Source organism: Procambarus clarkii, chromosome 22 (genome assembly GCF_040958095.1).
Source record: "Procambarus clarkii isolate CNS0578487 chromosome 22, FALCON_Pclarkii_2.0, whole genome shotgun sequence".
Classification (NCBI taxonomy): domain Eukaryota; kingdom Metazoa; phylum Arthropoda; class Malacostraca; order Decapoda; family Cambaridae; genus Procambarus; species Procambarus clarkii.
In genome coordinates, this window is record NC_091171.1 from 15,448,528 (window position 1) to 15,467,408 (window position 18,881).

An 18,881-nucleotide genomic window follows, 5' to 3' on the forward strand; every position below is an offset into this window, starting at 1 on the left:
CTGGAGAAGACAAATATGGGGAGAACTAAACTCAAATCAGATAAAGAATGCACAACTGGGATACAGGTCCATGACTTAGAAATAACAAAGCACACAATCCTTGCAAATAAAGAAGCCAACATACACACCCACTCCCAGGCCAATGTCAGGAAATCAAATGCAAACCAACAGAGCCTGAGAATAGAAATGCAAAATGCAAAGGAAACCTCATGGTTGAGCAGAGAGATCAACGATAGGGACCCCCCCCCTAAGCACATGTATTGAAATATGGTTTATCTCTATGATGCAAATGTTTTATTACTATCTAGTATCATCTTAGGAATATTGCATCCTCTGTTAAGTTTGTCAGTATTGTCTCTGCAACTGCTATTAAGCCCTGGGTAGTACAGCTCGGTTCATTCTCAACTCACAATCAGAAATTCCAGGTTCAAATCTGGTGGGACAATTTTTTGCCACATTTCCTATCACCTAAGGTTCTGTTCACCTAGTGGTAAATTGGTACCCAGGAGTTAGTCAGGTTGCTGTGGGATTGCATCTTTGAGAGAGTCAGTAGTTCGACCTTCGGGGAGGGACCTTGATATCCTAATGTTCGTTCTTCGGATGCGAAGATAACCATGACTTCAATATATCAGGTCAAAGGTCAGATGGCTGTCTGCCAGACGATGGAGGATGAGACCAATCTGTATCCAGAAGGCTCACCCACACATGGGACATTTGTGGGTGGATGCTACTGCAGAGGTGGAAGTTGCTCTAACTTTGCACGCTGCGCGTTTCCTCTGGAAACACACTGAATAGATGAACTGCCTCTGCAGTTCACTGCCTATGTAGTGAACTGCCGAATTCACTCTGCAGTTCATTAGAGCGATGAACTCTGATGAACGCAGTGGGGACAACAACAGGCAATCCGCAAGCCAGGGCGACCCTGGAATCTCATAACAAACCCAGTATGGAGACGAATATCCAAACCTGAAGGAAGACGGATCCATTATAGAGGCATATTCCAGGTCACGCAGGAGGAAAGACGTAATGGCTGCCCGCACCTCAGCAGGCGAGATGCAGGAGGCTGTAAACCTCCGGAAGGACAGAACCAAACGATCCGCAGGGAGACGGAATCGAACCCAAATTCAATTCGTACGCAGAGAGGATGGGGGGAGGGGGGGAAGGAAAACCCCATTCCTTGTTTAGTTAAACAAGTTAGGTGAGAAGGTGGTGGAAGTCAAGACTGTCAGTAGTTTCAAAGCGTTATATGACAAAGAGTGCTGGGAAGACGGGACACCACGAGCGTAGCTCTCAACTTGTAATTACACTTAGGTAATTACACCTCCCCGACCAAAACAAACTCCCACGGCGCATGCGCAGGGCACGCTGGCCAAACCACACAACCCACTCTGCGGGAAGGCGCCAACTAGGACTACTGCACAAAAATTTTAGCCAAACAGAACGGAACCCTAGGGAACCGCGAATTAGAAAAAACAACCCATCACACGGGACAGGAGCCAAAAGAGTAAGTGGCGACAACATAACTGGCCAACGAAGCAAAGACAAAGAGCCCAATGGGAACCCAACCGGGCCACGAGTAGCCCAACTAGGCTACAAGGAGCCCAATCCGGCGACACGGACTAGGAGCCGACAGACGGTCCAATAACACAGGAAGTATTGAAAACCTACCCAAACCCTCGAGAACACAGAAGCAAACACCAGTCCCGAAGGCACAGAGAGGAACAGTCGCACCCGAGACCAAAAGTCACGTTGAACCCCAATAACAGGGAAGCATGACGAAGATACCCCGTCCCAAAAAATGGGGGAGCAATGGAGAAGAGCCCCACCTACAGGATGGAACCAACCAACTCAAGGTACAAGGAATCGAGCCCGGGGAAGAGCCGACGCTCAACAAACTCGTACGGCGTGGGGGGAGGAAAAACCCCACCCCGCATAACTGCAAGCCCCGCCTAGAGGTTAGAAAAAAAACCCACGGGGTCCTAAGGGGCCTCAGGCCCCCCAAGTCAGCCCCTCCCAAGCCCTGGGAACCCACACGACAGGCCCAGGGCCGAGCCGGTCCCCCAAAGTACTAGTAGTGGAAAGTACCCCATAGACCGGCCGTTTTCATTTTTTCCTGAGCCGGTCTATGGCGTAGGGGGGGGGTCTCGTATTTTTTCCTGGGCCGGTCTATGGCGTAGGGGGAGGTTTCGTATTTTTTCCTGGGCTGGTCTATGGCGTAGGGGGGTGGTTTCGTAATTTTTCCTGGGTCGGTCATTGGTGCAGGGGTATTTAAAAAAAAATTCCCTTTCGGTCAGGCAAATTCATGGGGATGTTTAGATTTTTCGTAGCATTTATCATCTTCGTCCTTTGAACATATATAATTTTCCTAAAAGGAGTAGTAAAAGGCACCCTCTTCGCCGCTGAAAATTTCGTTCAAGGGGATTAAAAGGCTGGCTTCTGGCGTACCCAAATTTCGTTACCCCAGTGACCCATGCACAGGCATCATCAATGATCAATGACATCATCAGCTAGCCAGTCTTCAACAATGCATACTGTTGCATGCAAACAGCTACTAGGAGCCACAGGTGAGAGTTGAGTGCAGGTGGGGACCAAGACAAACCACCCAAAGGTGCGATTGTTGCCTGTCAGATGTACTACCCTCACTAACATCCCATACACTCCCAACATTAATATACTGTAACCACGCGATTATCCGGGATTCGAACATCCGGAAAACGCCCTTATACGGCCAAAATCGTGAACGGATAAAGTTATCTCAATATCCGGCCAAAATGGCCATGAGAGCCGGATAAAAGCTGGTTTAGCCGGAGAAAAATTCGGACGTACCGTATTAATCCTGTCTGCCTGTGGCTCTAGACGCATGGTGGAGGAGGGGGTGAGGTGGGTGGGTGGTGTCGGGAAGGTGGGAGGGGAGCGTCAGGAGGGACCACCTGGGTACAGGAATTACCATTAATTTTAGAACAATTAATCATAGCCAAAAACAAATGAAATAAGTACTAGTAATTATGTAATAACAAATAAATAAGTTTCCTAAAAGCAATGTGCACAGGCTGAAGTTTCCTTAAAAAATATTTTGAGTTTTTTCCTTCAGGCGGCCTACGTAACGTGCTATAGCTGCCCCAAGTGGACCCGTCCAACACTGGTCAACCCATATGCTCCCGTCCCTCGTGTTATACACAGTGCTGCGCCATTAGTGAAATATTTTTTTAAATAACTTTTTTATTTTCATAGTAACTTTGAACATTTTTGGCCAAGACTATGTCTGGTAGCAGCATCAATCGTTCTAGAGGTGTTAAGAGGAAGAAGGTTGTCCTAGCAATTGAAGACAAGTTACGTGTTGTTCAAAAAGCGAGGCGTCACAGGCAGCCAAATGCCTTCAACAAGTGAGGCCCCACAGGCAAGCCAAGCACCTTCAACAAGTGAGGCGCAAGCAAGTGCCTTCAACAAGTGAGGCGCAAGCAAGTGCCTTCAACAAGTGAGGCGCAAGCAAGTGCCTTCAACAAGTGAGGCATCACAGGCAAGCCAAATGCCTTCAACAAGTGAGGCTTCACAGGCAAGCCAAGCACCTTCAACAAGTGAGGCGCAAGCAAGCACCTTTAACAAGTAAGGCGTCACAGGCAAGCCAAGCGCCTTCAACAAGTGAGGCCTCACAGGCAACCCAAATGCCTTCAATCAGTGAGGCTTCAGCAGCTGGCAGTCAAAACTAACTTTGCTTAATGAACTGTACAGTAATTTTAAGTGTTAATTTTAGTGTTGTGTTAGTATAGGTTACTTAAATTGTTAAGAATTCTTAACTTCAAGATGTGTGGCATCAATCAAGAAGACAAACACCAACAAGGTAAGTTGAGGTTTCTAGTTGAATATTAAATAATTATATGTGGCAAGGCAATTCAAATTATTTTGTTTGTAGTATAAAAATAGTTGGAAATGGTCACTTTTGGACTCGTAGGTGAAAAAGTACCATTATCCGGAACATGTGATAATTCGGCTGGGGGTCCTTCCCATATAGTCCGGATGATCGAGTGGAGACAGTACAGTATATTGATATACAGTATTAATATTGGGATATATATATATCGGGACCGTGACATACGCCTAAGATGTATATACTGTATACACTAGCTGCCTGTCCTCCAACACAATGAAATATTAAGAATTATATGGGGATGTCGTTCTGCCATCTGTTCTTGCAGGAAGTGACCCGCAGAAAAGAAAATGGCCAGCAAAACAAAAGTTGACGCGGCTGACGCAAGAGAGCCGAAATCAAGCCAGCAACTGTGGGAAAATAAAGCAGACAAAAGGAGGGACAAAAAACCAGCATTGAATGTAATGAAACGCCATTTTCTGGGTGAGCACCGGAGGCTCCTCGGAGCTATCCAGGCTGATATGCTAATGTCAGACTTTGGCATCAGTCATGTGTATGGAGTTCTGTGGGCCTACTGGGGCCCACGAGCCAGAACCTGGCCCCTTCACAGAGGCACAAGAAGCAATGGCCTATAGAAACCCCCGTGTTGTTGGAAGCATTCTGTGTCTGCCATCGACTTGGTTAGGCACCCAGAAAGGTAGGCGTCCCAAAACAAACCCCTATTCTGGTGAAAATTGCTACAAAAAGTCGAACAAGTGGATAGAACTCCCCAAACAGAAGTGAGCAAACGAGTATGACGTCACACGTTGCCGCACCGCTGTCTGTGCGGCTCCCCCCTCCCTGGGAGGAAAAAAGGGGAGCCCGAGTCCTGCGTCGGCCATCCACACCCCAGTTCTGAGGCTGGATATCAAAACACGCAAAAAAAAAAAAACGCCGACCGGAGGGAAGGAGGGTTGCCGGGGTGCCTCTGGGACTCGCCCAGAAAATGGCGTTTCATTACATTCAACACTGGCTTTCTAGGTCAACTCCCCTAAGCTACCTACCCAAAGACGAAAACAAGAGGGACCTAACCTGGGAGGCAGAAGTCGCTCACTCTCTAACATGAAGCGGAGACAAAACACTGCAACTGCCAACCCAAGGCCACACAGGCCCGACAAGGCCCAGGAACATCAACGAAGGAACACATAGCCAACCTACGAACGACTTGGGCATGGGGATAGACAGCAGGCTGGCAGGACCGAACCACCCCACGAATGACCCGAGAGAACCATACCCTGGAACAGGGAAGGAAACTGGAACAACCCAAAGCGTGACCCTGGTCACGGCAGCTGTGGCACGCAAAGAACGGCGAGTCGCCGCAACAGAACACAACACACGATACACCCCTAGCCAAACCAACCAAGCATCAACAACCCAAGGACCGCTCCGGAAAGCAGCCGTGTTAGTCTTCGCCAGAAAAGGAGGAGACAGCTACAAGCGAACAAACCCATCAGGAGAACCAAAAGAGCCAAAACCCAGGTGCCGGAGGAGAGCATGAAGCACCCTGACCCGACCCTCCAGAGGCCAACGCCAACAAGAAAAGAGCCTCAGAAACAATCCAGAACCAAAGGGGCCACAACAAACCGAGGAGAAGAGAAGAAAGCACCCAATCCAAGAACCAGGACGGCTCAAGCGGCGCAAGAGCAGGCCAGAGGTGAATCACGCCAGAGACCGCTCGCGAATTGGTGCAGAGGTAACGCCAAAACCGAAGCCACCCGGAGCGGTTCCGCCAGCACTGCACGAGACAAGGCGACAGTATGTGGCAAGATGATGGCCCTGAACCTCCACAAGCGAAGGACAAGACCATGCCACCAAATGCAGCAAACCTACTAAAGGACAAAAACCGCTGCAAATTACCTGCACCACCGCCGAGACAAAACACACAGGTGGGACACCATCAACGAAGCAACCTGATCACCAACATATAGTGAGAGACTCGAGGCAGAACTGAACCAGTTCCGCCATGGACCGATCAAGCATAGGAAGAGGCGGAGCCGCGGGAAAACCTTGGGTGCGAACACCGAGCAAGCAGAGCCGGAAACCGAAGCTGGCAAGGAACCAGATGGAACCAGATGGAACATCTGTTGTATAGAAACTTCCCAATACTAGCGAGCTCGCCAGGAGATCAGAAATACTGTGGTTCCGATGTGAGACTCTAGAGAAGGTACACCGCGAGATCAGGAAAATGCCAACTGGCAGGGCAAGCCATGGAAACCAGAAACCCAAACCTGACAAGCTAGGAAAGAACCAACCTGGGGCAAGCAGAAATGCCCCGTCTGGGAGGAATGCCCCAGGACCCGTGAAGGACCAACAAGTCCGACAATGGATGACAACTAGAAGCCGCCAGCAGAAAAAACGCCGAAACACAGATGCCATAAACAGCAAGGACAAAATTTGGAATGAAAAACAAAGAGCCAGGGCCCAGGCCGAGGCCAACGAGGAAGCGAGCACCACGAAGTGAAACGCAAAGCGAAAAGCAGGGACACCACAACCCACAGGAGCGGCAAACACAGCCCCAGCAGTGCAGAACGAAGCACGTAATACCGAGGAAGGGATGAAAACAAACCAGGATGTGATCAGCACTAAAACAAAAACGTACCGCCCGAAAAAGAACAACAAAGAAAAAGGCCGGAGCCAGGGCCGGAAACCTAGCACCACCCGGCGCAAAGAAAAGAAACTGCAGGGACAGGAGAGGAAGAACGGAAGCCACATTCACGTGCATACAGGGCAACCCGAAGCTGAAAGCGCCAAACAAGGGGAAGATGAAAACTCAGGACACAGGTACAAAAGCAGGGAACTTAGCATGGACAAAGACCAACCTAGCATTAGTAGAGTCAAGAAGCATATACAGTACTAAAACACACAACAATGTGTAGGAGAAAATGAGAAAAAAAATGGAAAAGATGGAAGAAAAAGACCAGGAAAAACAGCCCAAGCCTCAGCAGCTAGGGACAAGACTGTAGAAGGAAGATGAGGAACGAAGAAGATAGGCAGCAATCGGGAACGAAGGGGACATGACCTACTACACACAGATCCCAGGAAGGAACCTGTACACCAGGTGATTGACAATTGAGAGGCGGGACCAAAGAGCCAGAGCTCAACCCTCACAAGCACAAATAGGTGAGCATAAGTATGTGAGTACAGAGAAATAAATGTATATGGAGGGGCTCAGCCAGGCACTGCAGGACGGTCAAGGAATGAGTGTCCAAAATAAGACCACGAAAGACGGGGCCATGCCCCACAGTGTAACAAAGAACACAGAAGAACAAGGAAGGCCACAGGAAGAAGCACGCAATGGGCCAAACAAAATGCCACAACCAACTCCCAACACTCATCCAAAAACCACGAACCAGCGCCTGGCCGAAAGAAAACGCCCGACTGCATAAACTCACCTGTAGAGCGTAGGCACGAACGTGTCACGACACATCAGAGCCGAGAATATTCCGGGAGCACCGCGAGTGGAAGAAGGATCCTCACATGCAGGAGAAGAGAAGGGTAGAGGCGAATGCGGAGCCCCACACCCGTATGCAGAGAAAAACTAGACATCTTCCCCATACTGGTAATCCAGAACACCCCCAGTATCTACTGGGCCTGGAGTGGAGAGATATTAGGGGTGTGAGTGGCAAAGCAGCTGAGAGAAAAAGGACGTGGAACACCAACACTTGTGCACACCATCCATAACAAAACAAACTCCCATGGCACATGCACAGGACGCATGAGGACCGAACCACACAACCCGCCCGGCGAGGAGGGCGCCAACTAGGAGTATGTAAGGAACATTAGCAGTGCCGAGACAGAGCACGGAGAGAAGATATAATTACAAAAGAACGAGACCGAAAACCAAGAAGAAGCACGGAAGAGAACCAATGAGTCCTAGAAAAGACTGGAGGTAAGCCTCACCGGAATATGACAGACGTTCCAATAATATGGGAAGAATCGAAGACCTTCCCGAACCATCGAGATCCTGCAGAAGCAAGCACAAAATCACGAAGCCTCATAAAGGCACAGTCGCACCCGAGACCAAAGGTCACGCAGAACACCGATACGAGGGGAACATGACCCCCGACATGACGGAGAAGTCCAGTCCCAGAGAAGATGGGTGAGAAAATGGAGAAGAGTACCCACTGCTAGGACGGAACCAACGGACCTGAAGGGACAAGGAACCAAACCCAGGGAAGGGCCGATGCCCAACAGCTTGTATGCAGAGGGAGGGAAAGGAAAAACCCCACTCCCGGCAACCGCAAGCCCATCTCAGAAGGGAGAAAAACCACGGCGGGTTCCCAACGAGACCCGATGTCCCCCAAGTCAGCCCCTCCCCAGTTCCAGGAACCTCCACGGCAGGCCCTCGGGCCGAGTCGTCCCCCAGCCTCACAAGAAATAGCCGGAGCAGCCGGATAAATACTAAGGAAGGGAGCCCACTGGCAGACTCATACAACACGGCTGGTGAAACAGGCTCGAATGCCTCCGTCACAACCCCGGAAGGGAAAATCCCCGAGACCTCCCGAGTCTCAAGACCCTCGAATCCCTGCCCTGACCCCGAACCCACAGACGGTGAGGATCCAGATGCAGGGAGGAAGGGGGGGGGGGACCGGACGAAACCACAACAGGGAAAAGACAGGGGGGCACGGACAGAAACAAAACCAAAGCGACCAACACCCCCAAGCCCCATCACAAGTGGCCTCTAGGCACTGCTAATGTTCCTTACATACCCCTAGTTGGCGCCCTCCCCGCCAGGCGGGTTGTGCGGTTCGGACCTCATGCGTCCTGTGCATGCGCCGTGGGAGTTTGTTTTGTTATGGATGGTGTACACAAATAGTTTCAAAGCATTATATGACAAAGAGTGCTGGGTAGACGGGACACCACGAGCATAGCTCTCATCCTGTAACTACACTTAGGTAATTACACTTAGGTAATTACAACAACCAAAACGAGGCAGCCTCAGGGCTTCCAGGGAGCAAACAACCTAGCACGTTCCAACCACCGGGTCTGGGGCTCCTCCTTTCCCCTCCAGGGGAGGGGGAAGCTGCGCAGACGGCGGCGCGGCGACGTGTGACATCATACTCGTTTGCTCGTTTCTGTTTGGAAAGTTCTATCAACTTGTTTGGCTTTTTGTAGCAATTTTCACCAGAACAGGGGTTTGTTTTGGAACGCTTACCTTTCTGGGTGCCTAACCCGGTCGATGGCAGACATAAGAATGCTTCCAACTACACGGGGGTTTCTATAGGCCATTGCTCCTCATGCCTCTGTAAGGGGGCCAGGTTCTGGCTCGTGGTCCCCGGTAGGCCTACAGAACTCCATACACATACTGATGCCAAACTCTGACATTAGCATATCAGCCTGGATAGCTCCAGGGAGCCGACGGGGCTTCCCCGAGAAAACCCCCCCTGCCCAGAAGACACAAAGCCCAAGCAGGGTAAACACCCACAGAACCGCTTTAGCCAACGAACTGGATGGCTTGGTAGGCGGCGTGGGGGAGGGAGCTGCACGGACAGGCGGTGCAGGGGGGGCGAAGGGGGGGAGCTGCATGGACAGACAGGGTGGTGGTGAAGTGTGACGTTTGCTTGTTTGTTCGTTTCCTTAAGTTGTTGGAGCTCTGCCTCCCTGTTCTGGATGTTGCATTTTCTTACCAAGTGGGGATTTATTTTGTTACATGCCTACCTTTCTGGGTGCCAACTCTGGTCGATGGTAGACATGGAATGCCCCCAACCACATGGGGGGTTTCTATAGAGCCATAGGGGAACCCCACAGAAAAGGTAAAAAACTCAAACATGAAATGATTTGGATTACTCAGTAATTTGTGTTACCGGAATCCAAAATACCAAACTTTTACTTTATGTGTAATTTCATGCCATTGTTTAACTATTTATACATGAACCATAAATATGTATTCTTTAAATAATATATATTTATGAGCATACAAGAATGTATAACCACAAACATGTGACATTATGTCTATTAGTAAAGCCTCTTCAAAGCTAAGATATTGGTGTCGGTGTATGACTTACCTCTAAATATAAGTAAGTTAAAAAGTGGAGGAATGTCATAAAGGTGCCATAGAAGAAGCCAAGACTAAGGTCTTGCAGTATGATGACCCATGGGCAGTTGGCCAGCAACGTAATATACGTCCAGGGACCTGCCATCAAAACATTCTTTCATTATTATGGAATGTCAAAATATGAGCTCAATCAGCATAAAAATGTTTCACTTTCCATAAACATTGTACATAATACTACATGTGTCACTAAACACAAGTACAGTACCAGTACTGTACTTTCACCCGTGCTTTATGGCTCACTTCTTTATTCTCACTCAACATGATCTTCATCTGAGACTATTAACCACCTGAATTGAGCAATACTATTAATTTGTTGGGGATGTTTGCCAATGGATGTAAAGATAAGGAATATTTATATTTTACTAGGCATGGTAAACAAGAAAACAGGAATGGTACTGCTCTGATTGGACAATTCATTGTATTTCAGTTATATGGCTTTGACTTGAATGCATAATATCACTCCACAAAGTTTAAAACTTCAGATTGGCTAATTATGTAATTTTTATATCAATACCAAGACCAGAAATCTGGTAGAAGTGCAAGACATTATTGCAAATAAGCATAAAGCCTATAGAGAATAATAATCTTTTGAAAAGAAGAATGTAAACATTTTACTTTTAATCAGCGACAAACTGAAAAAACCAGCTTTGAATGTAATGAAAAGCCATTTTCTGGGCGAGTCCCAGAGGCTTCCTGGAGCTATCCAGGCTGAATGGATATGTATAACTTTCTGGCATCAGTCAAAGTGCTTGGAGTTTTTGCCTACCGGGGGCCACGAGCCAGAACCTGGCCCCCTCAGAGAGGCACGGGGAGCAATGGCCTATAGAAACCCCCCTTGTAGTTGGGAGCATTCTATGTCTGCCATCGACCAGGACAGGCACCCAGGATGGTGGGCGCCCCAAAACAAACCCCTATTCTGGTGAAATATTGCTACCGAAAAGCCGAACAAGAGGACAGAACTCCCCAAACAAAATTATCAAACTAGCATGATGTCATCATGTCGCCGCGCCGCCATCTGCGCAACTCCCCCCCTCCCCGGGAGAGGGAAGGGGGGGAGCCCCAGACCATCCGTGCCGGCGATCCAACCAGCAGTTCTTAGGATGGATTTAGGATGGTTTCAATTCTTTGCCTTGTGATGTGGGCTGTCTCTACCGGTGGGGTGTGAGCCAGGAGGGAGATTCCATGGTACTCGAGCTGCATGTGCCTAGGGTGCTCTTCCCTAGGTGCCCTGTAAGTACTGCCTTTGGGGCTTGGGGCCACCTTCCACAAGTCACCTTGGGTTCTATCTCTGCTGTGTCCTTTACTGCACGGTATTGGGCCGCCATTGGAGTCAGCTGGGGTTTTGTTGCCTTTGTTTGTCTCTGGGTAGGAGGTAGTTTTCGTCGCTAGCAGGGGCGCGGGTTACTGCACAGCTAGTTTTCACCAATAACAGCGGCCGGCCCTGTTCCGCCTGGGTATGTTGTACTCTTGCGGGGGGGTTTTTCTTTTGTTTTTGTTTTTGCCTGGTGGGGGGGGGTCTGCTTTTGTGGTCCCCCTTTGCTGTCCTAGGAGTTTTATATTTATATTTTCTGTTTGGTGGTACTTCCAGCTTGACATCCCCTGTGAGTGGACACATCCCGGGGGTTCAGTTTTTAGACGCTTGTTTGGTAGACTTGGGCGCCAGTTCATAGTACCCTGCCTGGGCTTTCCTTAGCGTGTAACCATAGCTAAATGCCCTGGGAAAGCCCACGGGGGCTCCGTGGTCCGATGGATGTGACCTCTGCGTCCCCCCTCGCGTCTTGCGAGTTTGAAGGTTGATCTGTCCCCTTGTCTCAGGGTGACACTCACAGGTTGTGCCTCCACCATGCTGCCTGTTGGGTCGTTGTTCTTTTGACCTGGAGTCGTGCGATGGGTGCTGTCTGTACGTGCTCTCATTCACCCAGGCCACTGGTCATGGTAAGCAGGTGCAGGCGGCTGCGGCGTTGCATGCTATATCGACCAGCCAGTAATCACATCAGCCAAGAACTGCCGGTTGAATCGCTGGCGCGGATGTTCTGGGGCTTCCCCTTCCCCCCTCCCGGGAAAGGAGGATTTCACACACGGCAGCGCAGCGACGTGATGACATCATGCCAGTTTGATAATTTTGTTTGGAGGAGTTCTGTCCACTCGTTCAGCTTTTCGGTAGCCATATTTCACCAAAATAAGGGTTTGTTTTGGGGCGCCTACCTTTCTGGGTGCCTATCTCGGTCAAAGGTAGACAAAGAATGCAACCAACTACAGGCGTGGGGGGGGGGGGGGAAAAGTTCAATAGGCCATTGCTCCTTGTGCATCTCTGAGGGGGCCAGGTTCTGGCTCGTGGTCCCCGGTAGGCAAGAACTCAAAGCACTTTGACTGATGTCAGAAAGTTATACATATCCATTCAGCCTGGATGCTCCGGGGAGCCAACGGCCCCCCCCCCCGGAACACCAGTGTTGAATGTAATGAAAAACCATTTTCTGGGTGAGACCCGGAGGCTTCCTGGAGCTATCCAGGCTGAAGTGTACATTATTAGACTTTGGCATCAGTCAGTGTGAATGGAGTTCTAGGCCTACTGGGGTCCACGAGCCAGAACCTGGCCCTCCTCAGAGAGGTACGAGGAGCAATGGCTTATAGAAATGCACATGTGTTTGGAGCATTCTATGTCTGCCATCGAACAGGCCGGGCACCCAGAAAGGTAACCGCCTCAATACAAACCATTATTCTGGTTAAAACTACTACTGAAAGTACACTCTGTACAAGTGTACAGAACTCCCCAAATTGAAAAACGAGAAAACGAGCATAACGTCACACTTGCTGCACCACTTGTCTGTGCAGCTTCCCCTTCCCCCCACCAGGAGGGGAAAGGGGAAGCCCCAAACCCCTTGCGCAGTCTATCCACCTGTCAGTTCGAGGCTAAGTGTCAAAACATGCGAAAAAAACACCAAAGCGGGGAAGGGATGGTTGCCGGGAACCCTCCGAGTCTCACCCAGAAAATGGCATTTCATTACATTTAACGCTGGTTTTCTGGGGGGAGCCCCTTTAGTTCCCCGGAGCTACATCACAAAAGATGAAAACAAGAGGGACATACCCGGGAGGCAGTTGGCACTCGCTCCTCAACTCGAAGTCGAAACAACGGGTTGCAACTGCCGACCCAAAGCGATACAGGCCCGACTAGGCCCAGGAACATTTACGAGGTAGTGTGCAGCCAGGACCCTGTTCGACCACCAAAAACCCCATGCCTGAATGTCAGCCCAAGACATGTTACCGAAGACTGCAGCAAGCGCAGCAAACTTACGAACGTCATGGGCACGAGGACAGATTGCAGGCTGGCTGGACTAAATAAACCTGCAGACGACCTGAGAGACCCGAACCCTGGAACAGGGAAGAAGGGAAACCGGATCAACCCAAAGCGTGTCCCCGGTCACAGAGGCCATGGCGCACAAATAACAGTGGGGAGCAGCAACCGGACACAACACATGATGCATCCCCAGTCAGACCAACCAAGCATCAACAACCCAAGGACCCTTCATGAACGCAGCGGTCTCATTCTTTGCCAGAAAAGAAGAAGGCTGCAACCGAACAAACCTATCACCTTGACCAAAAGGGAAGAAACCCCTACACCGGAGGAAAGCATGAAGTTCCCCGACCCGACCCTCAGAGGCCAATGCCAACAAGAAAAGAGCTTTTGAAAAACAATCCTGAACCAAAGGGGCCACCACAAACCGAGGAAAAGAAAGATAAGAGAGAACCCATCAAAGGACCAAGATGGCTCAAGCAGCACATGAGTAGGCTGGAGGTGAAACAACGCATGAGAAAGCTTGCGAAACGGAGCAGAAGTAACATCAATACCGAATGCAAGCCGCAGAGGCTCCGCCAATGCTGCACGGTGCGAGGCAATAATATTTAACATAAGATGACGGTCCTGAAACAACCACGAGAGAAAGGATAAAACAACCTTAACAGAAAGTGAAGTATAACAATGGAGAGACAAAAAGAATTGGAAGGATCGCCAGGAAACTTCATACTGCTGCTGAGACGAAGCATGCAGGTGGGATACTATCTAAGAATCCACCTGATCACCATATAGATGGTGATAGACTCGAGTCAAAAAGACCAGATGCAAAGACTCAAGGAGAAGATCGAACCATTCTTGTAACGGACTGGACCGATCTGCTGAAAGTGGCGGAGCCGCGGGGGAAACCTCCGGGTTCGGACACCGAGCAAGCAACGCCTGAAACCAAGGTTGGGCTGGCCACAGTGGGGCCAAGAGGAAAACTCTCCCCTGGTAAGTCTCCAAGCGAGCTAGAACCTGGAGCAATAGCTGAACCGGGGAAAAAGAGGTACAGGAACCCCCACCTTGACCAGTCCTGCCAGGCATCGATCCCAATGGCCTCACAGTCAGGGAAGGGCGCCACATATATTGGAAGATGCCTCAACCATGCCAATGCAAAGAGGTCCACCTCCAGGCACCTGAATTTCTGGCAGAGCCAACTGAATGAGTCAGTATCAACTGTCCAATCTGTGGACGGGGGAATGAACTGGGACAGGCCATCTGCCAGGACATTGGACACCCCCTGGACGTGAACAGCCAGGAGAGCCAAACCCCGAGAACTCAGCAGACGAGTCACTCAAAGCGACCAGCCCCAAAAAGCCAAGGACCACATCGAACTACCGGGAAGCAGTCCGAATGGAGCCGGATCGTTGATCCGCGGGTGACCCGAACCCTCCGAAGCGAATACCACACCGCCGCGAACTCCTGCACTGTGCTGTGGGGCCCGACGGAAGGACGGACCCCACCACCCCGGGCCGGCCTAGTGGGCACTAGTCACAAAGCCCCAGCCAAGAGATGACACGTCCGTGAACACATCGAGTGAGGGCTTGAGTAGACGCCAAGGCATTGAACCCGGAAAAACTCGAAGAGGAAGCCGGCGATGCAGCAGCTGACGCAAGGCCCCAGGGGGGTCGAACCTAGTGATCGCGAGAGATGTGGAAGGGACGTCCACGAAGGAACCAGAACAGCCGACGAAGCCAAACCCGATCTGGCGGGTAGACCATCATCGCAAAGTTCGGGCTCCCACACAAACCCTTGAGCAATCGCCGGGTGACCCGGGAGTCCCCCCAGAAACAAGCACATGCGGGACTGCAGCCAAAGAAGAGACTCCAGAGGAAGAGACAAGAAAGTGGTCCAAGAGTCCCACACAGGACCCAGCCAAGTCCGAACCTGGGAGGGGACGACATGGGACTTCCTCCAGTTCACCAGGAACCCAAACCCGGCAAGCTAGGAAAATACCAAATCCCTGGCGAGGAGACACGTGCACCGACTGGGAGCCCATACCAGCTAGTCGTCGAGGTAGGCTAACACCCGAACACCTAAAAGATGCAGACAGGCCACCACAACCCGGGTAAGGTGTGTGTGTGAAAACGTGAGGAGCCAGGTTAAATCCAAATGGGAGACAACAAAAGCAGTAACTGAGACGCCCCACAACAAAACCGATCCAGTCCCTGAATCCCCGGATGAATTGGGACGTGCCAATATGCGTCCTTGAGGTCCAGGGACACCATCCAAGCGACTGACTTCAACAGAAGCTGGACCTGGGACAGAATAGTCATCCAAAAGGAGGGGCAAGAAACCCAGGGGTTCAGACGGAACAAGTCCAGAATGAAGCGCAGGGGAAGAGGGGGGAAGCTGCGCAAACAAGCGGCGCGGCAAGTGTGACATCATGCTCATTTTTCCTTTTTTTCAATTGGGGAGTTCTGTCCACTTGTTTGTCTATTTTAGTAGTTTTAACCAGAACAGGGGTTAGTTTTGAGGAGCTTACCTTTCTGGGTACCCGGCCTGGTTGATGGCAGACACAGGATGCTCCAAACACATATGCACTTCTATAGGCCATAGCTCCACGTGCCTCACTGTGGGGGCCAGGTTCTGGCTTGTGGTCCCCAGTAGTCCTAGAACTTCATTCACACTGAATGATGCCAAAGTCTAATAATATACATATCAGCCTGGATAGTTCCATGGAGCCGAAGGGGTTCCCCCAGAAAACCTCCGTTGAATGTAATGAAACGCCATTCTGGGTAGAGTCCCTGAGGCTTCCTGGAGCTATTGGACTGATATTAGCTAATATTAGTACAGGACTACAGTTATATGGAGTTTTCATGCCTACTGGGAACCACTAGCCAGAATATGGTCCCCTCAGAGGGACACAGGAAGCAATGGCCTATAAAACTCGCTTACATGAAAGTTTTCATGCCTGCCATCAACTGGGGTTTGACACCCAGAAAGGTAGGCACCCCAAAACAGACCCAAACTGGTAGGAAAATTGCAACCTGACACGGAACAGAGGCTACAAATTCCACCCCCCCCCCCCCCCAAGTCAAACAAGAAAACAAGCAACTCGTCATCACACCTTACGCCGCTCGTTCGCTCCGACGTCCCCCCTCCCCACTGGACCATTTTCAACCATACAAACCAGTTTCAAGCGCTACTTGCTCGGTGTCCGAACCCGGGGCGTTTACCTGGCTCCACCCATTTCAGCAGATCGGGCCGGTGAGGTACCTTGCTGGTCCGCTCCACACTTCTGCACTTCGCGTCTGTTGTTTCTGACAAGGGTGTATCACCATCTGTATAGTGACCTGGTGGCTTCCCTAATGGTGTCCTACCTGCAGTCTTCTCATCGCCAACAGTATGAAGTCTCTTGGTGGTCTTTTCGCCACTTCTTTTCCCTGCGTAGGTTGTCCTTGGTTTCGGTTCATGTTGTGTTAAAGTTTCTTTCTTGGCTTTTTCAGGACAGGCATCGTATGCCGAATACTGTCGCCTCAAATTGTGCAGTGCTGATGGAGCCGCTCCAGCTTGCGTTCTGGGTGGATGTCACTTCTGCGCTGTTTCGTAAGCTTTCTCATTTGTTTTTCTGCCTCCAGCCTGCTCATGTGCCACCTGAGCCGACCTGATCTTTGGACCCTGGCGCTCTTTTTTTCTCTCTTCCCCTCGGTTTGTGATAGCCTCTTCAGTCAGTGATTTTTTTCCAGAAGGCTTTGTTTTTGTTGGCTTTGGCTTCTGGGAGGGGGGGGTCAGATTGGGGAGCTGCATGCTCGCCTCTGGCTCAATGACTTCTGCTCTTTTAATCCAGGTGGACATTTTGTTCTTTTGCAGCAGTCTCCTTTTCTGGCGAAGAATGAGACAGCGGGCTTCTGGAGGGGTCTATGGGTTATTGATGCCTGGTTGGTCGGGCCGGGGGTTGGGGGGCATCATACGTTGTGTCCGGTTGATGCTTTACGCCCTGCACGCCTCGGCTTCTGTGTCCGGGGCTCACTGTGGGTTGACCCGGTATCCCTCGTTCCCTGTTCCTGGGCTCCGGTCTCTCAGGTCATCCACAGGGTTTTTAAGTCTAGCCAGCCTGCAGTCTACACTCAGGCCTACGATGTTTGGAAATTCTCAGCTTTGGCTGCTGTGTTTGGTAATATGTCTTGGGCTGACACACTTGGGCGCAGGGGTTTTGGAGATCGAACAGGGTCCTGGCTGCTCATTATCTTGTTAATGTGCTGGGTCCTCAGCGGTCTTGTGTCCCCATTGGTCGGCAATTGCAGCTAGTTGTCTCATCCTTGTCATGAGTTGTGTAGTGCTGCCGCCTCCCGGGTAAGTCTCTTCTTTTTTTTTTTCCTGCTCTTTGGGTGGTTAACTCCAGGGAACTGACGGGGCTCCACACAGAAAACCAGCGTTGAATGTAATGAAACGCCATTTTCTGGGTAAAGCCCCAAAGGCTCCCTGGCACCCTCCCTCCCAACGGTCAGCGGTTTTTGTTTCATTTCACCAGTCTCCGAGCTAATGGTCTGGCAGTCAGATATTTAATAAACCTGATCAACCAGGCTGTGACTCGTACATCAGGCTCCGAATAGCCATATCGAATCTTACAAGAAAGTGATGGTCTTCTTGGAGTGGATGCACTTGGGCATGATCGAAACGACCCCCTCCCCTCAGGTGGATTTCTCACCTGTTTTCAGTGCCGAAATGTGACTGGGCAGATCTGTGGTTCATTCTGGACATGTCCTGTCTGAACCACTGGATTCCTTGCCCTTACTTTTGGATGCTCACTCTGTCTCAGGTCTGGCTTCTTTTGGGGCCGGGTGATATCCCTGGACCTCCAGGACACATACTGGCACATCCCTATTCATTCGGGGTTCAGGGACAGGCTAAGTTTCATCGTGGGGTGTCAGGCTTACCGCTTTCATTGCATTCCTTCTGGCTTGCATCTGGCACCTCACGTTTTCACGCACCTTACCAAGGTTGTGGTGACCCATTCTGCGTCTGCTAGGGGTTCGGGTCCTGTCCTACCTCCACGACTGGCTGGTGTGGGTTTCCAATTTGTCCGCTTGTCTGCACGTCAGGGGTGAGGTTCTTTCCCAGCTTGCTGGGTTCAGGTTCCTGGTGAGCTGGAGGAAGTCCCATCTGGTTCCATCCCAGGTTCGGTCATGGCTGGGGTCTCTTCCTCCGGATGTGTTGCCGAGGCTGCGGTTCCACCTTTGGCTGTTTCTGGGGGGTTCTGGGTCACTTGGCAGTTGCTCGAGCAGTTGTGCGGGAGTTTGAACTTCGCCGTGCTGGTCTACCCACTGGATCGGGTTTGGCTTCGGAGTTTGTTCTGGTTCCTTCGGGGACACCCCTACCACTTCTCTTATGATCGCTGGGTTCGTACTCCGGGAGCCTTGCATTGCTGGCTTCCTCTTCAGGGGTTTAGTGCCTTGGCGCTTACCTGAGCCCTCGCTCGATGTGTTCACGGATGCGTTATCCCTCGGCTGGGGCTTTGTAACCAGTGGTCACCAGGCCAGTCAGGGGTGATAGGGTCCGTCCTTCCGTCGGGCTCACAGCACGGTGTTGGAGTTAGCGACAGTTTGGCTGTCGCTTCAGAGGGTTTGGTGATGCTCGGGGTTCGACCA

The 18,881-nt window shown here is 50.7% G+C and overlaps 1 protein-coding gene across 2 annotated transcripts in view; it reads right to left on the bottom strand.

Moving 5' to 3' along the window:
* The window catches only part of LOC123757594 (protein wntless), a 115,866-nt gene that overhangs the window by 34,175 nt on the left and 62,810 nt on the right, over positions 1 to 18,881 (bottom strand). For both annotated transcript variants that reach the window (XM_069329489.1, XM_045741387.2), the window contains one exon: positions 9,910 to 10,037. In XM_069329489.1, coding sequence (XP_069185590.1) covers positions 9,910 to 10,037 — 128 coding nt within the window. The remainder of the gene's footprint in view (positions 1 to 9,909; positions 10,038 to 18,881) is intronic.